At 34.1% G+C, this 2,848-nt stretch overlaps 1 protein-coding gene across 2 annotated transcripts in view; it reads left to right on the top strand.

Annotated features, from left to right (window-relative positions):
- The window catches only part of cnsta (consortin, connexin sorting protein a), a 25,541-nt gene that overhangs the window by 5,170 nt on the left and 17,523 nt on the right, over window positions 1-2,848 (top strand). For both annotated transcript variants that reach the window (XM_016492445.1, XM_016492446.1), the window contains one exon: window positions 599-1,007. In XM_016492445.1, coding sequence (XP_016347931.1) covers window positions 668-1,007 — 340 coding nt within the window. In that variant the 5' untranslated portion in view covers window positions 599-667. The remainder of the gene's footprint in view (window positions 1-598; window positions 1,008-2,848) is intronic.

Below are 2,848 nucleotides of genomic sequence, written 5' to 3'. Positions count from 1 at the left end.
GTGTGTGTGTGTGTGTGTGTGTGTGTGTGTGTGTGTGTGAGTGAGTGAGTGAGTGAGTGAGTGTGTGAGAGAGAGAGAGAATATAGACTTAAGAGCATTTCCTAATTCAGTATATTACAGCTGACTAAAGGGACACAGGACAGCAGGTTGGTGATATAATGTATAATTTATAAAATTTATTACAAAAATATTTAATTTTTACAATGTGTATTAGAAATTTTAAAATATATTCCTTTTAAATATAATATTTAGCATATACAATTATATTTATGATCATTACTGAAACCAGTTTTTTTCAATTTTAAATCCTTTTTGAAAAATTCTCTAATGATATCATGTGAAATGATACCAGAACTGTACAGCTGAACAAAAACATTAGCTAAAATCTATTTTGCATTTGGCCTCTGATTAATACAGCTATAAACAAATGCAAAACAAAACAGACAAATCTCAAGTGTTTTGATTCATGCACTGCTCTCAGCCAGCCTGAAGTGGAATTATGGGTAAACTATGAGTCAGTTCTCTTAAAGGCCAGCGAGCTCTTTACTTTTCATGATGGATCACGACCATTAAAGTGTCCCACTGATTTGTTCTCCAGCGTCGTTGAGTGGCTGCGAGGCCTGCAGGGGTTCGAGTGGATCTTCATGCTCTCGGTCAGCGGGACCTCATGGATGACGGACAGTGGCAGAGTGACGGCCCAGTGAGGCGGGGAGGAGTAACTGACCCTGACCTCCAAAACGACTCTGACTCCAGCCGCAGCCCGGACGAGAACCAGAACCGACTGGTGGAGGAAGCGGAGGAGGTCGAACAGGGGCCCCGTGGTGGACAGAGGCCCCTCCGACAGGATAACACTAACAACAACGGTGATGACGAAGATTATGACGGCTCCAAGGTGGAGGACGAAGAATATGTGGAGGAGGAAGAGGTGGATAGTAACAGTGAAGCCTACTCTCCAGAGCTGGATGGACACATCCGAGACTCACCAACACCCAGCCCCAGCCCCACAGGTAACAGACAATGTCAAACTGAGTTCCAGACCACGGTTTGAGAAACGACCTGAAGCATTAGCATAGATTTAGCCTTTGTTACTCATGCCTCACAATCCTGTGTGTGTGGTTTAGCTTTTACTTTGCATTTCTGAAAAATGTCATGGACAAACAACAACATTGTCAAAATGTTCCCCATTCACACGGACCCACAAAAACAACTAAAAATTCTGTATTATGCAATTTTTACAAAAAATTCACAGTTTTTGTAGTTTGCACAGAGATGATAACAGTATCGTTTTCAAAAACTTGCACTTTGAAACCCATTTTTAGAATGCTGTTGTCATGTAAATGAACAGCCAAAACCCATAAAAGTTTTTCATCTTTAGTCGAAAACAGTGTAATGTAAACACCACCTTAAACTATTTTTAAAAAATTGTAATTGAAATAAAGATGAAATAAATATTAAGTGCTAAACTTAAGGTTAACTAAAAATAAATAAATAATAAAAATAGAAAATAAATCGATTCATTAGGGAAAAATTGTTTTCTTTTAAGATTTATTTCAGCTTTATATAATTTCAGAAATTAGAAATGAAAAAAATAAAAAATAAGTTATAGTACTAAAATTACTAAAGCCAAAACTGAAATAAAAATAGATTACAGCTAAATAGAAATAATTAAATTACAAAAAAAATTACTGAACTAAAATGAAAATGAAAATTAAGAATATGTAAACAAAAAACATAATTACAAATATTAATATTATAATAGTATATAAATAATACTAAAATAACACAGAATCAAAATTTTGTACCCAATCCAAAGTGTGAATCTATTAATTCCTGACAGCTAAACTGTCACATTACAGCATTTATTTAGCTTTCCATACATAATTTATTTAGCTTTCATACAGTGAAATTCTGTTTGTTTGGAAGTGCCATGACTAAACAGATGAATAAATAAAAAACAGATTAGGGCTGGACGATATGGCCAAAATTGATATCACGATATATTTCTTAATTTCGGTCGATACGATATAATTCCGATATCGATATGAACACTATTTATCTGAAATAGAAATCTTTTGTAACATTATAAATGCTTTTATCATCACTTTTGATCAATTTTAAGCATCCTTGCTAAATAAAAGTATTAATTTCTATAATTTCTTTCCCAAAAAAATAATAAAAATTATACTGAATGGTATAGTGTATAATGTTACAAAAGCTTTTTATTTCAGATAAATGCTGATCTTTGGATCTTTCTATTCATCAAAGAATCCTGAAAAAAAATTTTACAAAAATCATATCACCGTTATTGAAAAAAATTATATCGCGATACATATTGATATTGAATTATTGTCCAGCCCTAAAACAGATCCTACAGTACATTAAGGCAGAATCAGTTAATCAGTTACCAACCTTCACAGTGTGAAATTCACCTGGAAGCAGTCAACCCAAGTTCAATCCCATGAGTCATGTGTCAGTGCATGAGTGTGAATGCACTGCCACGGTTCTTGCACAAAAGCAAATCACTAGCTCATCTAGCAGTTCCACTATGCAGGTTTTTTCAGTTAAATTCTAAAGAGAATTTCTGAGGAAGAGCTTTGTCATTTGCCGAAGTTTGTGAAATTCATGCCACTGAAATGTTACAAGATATTCTGAGAATTAGTCCTTGAGCACAACTATTTGTTCCTTCCCCCAAAGTCAGAAATATGTAAAGAAATGATGCTTGGTGGCTTTCTCTGCCAATCAAGACGATTTTTTTTCTGTCATAGTTAGCAGTGGTGTGCTAGAATTAATCAGATTTTTATACTAATAATATAAAATCTTTCTAGATTCTTTCAGTATCATTTATATA

Source organism: Sinocyclocheilus anshuiensis, unplaced genomic scaffold (genome assembly GCF_001515605.1).
Source record: "Sinocyclocheilus anshuiensis isolate Anshui unplaced genomic scaffold, SAMN03320099.WGS_v1.1 scaffold222, whole genome shotgun sequence".
Lineage (NCBI taxonomy): Eukaryota > Metazoa > Chordata > Actinopteri > Cypriniformes > Cyprinidae > Sinocyclocheilus > Sinocyclocheilus anshuiensis.
The sequence above is the reverse complement of the archived record's forward strand: the minus strand, read 5'-3'. Positions and strand labels throughout refer to the sequence as shown.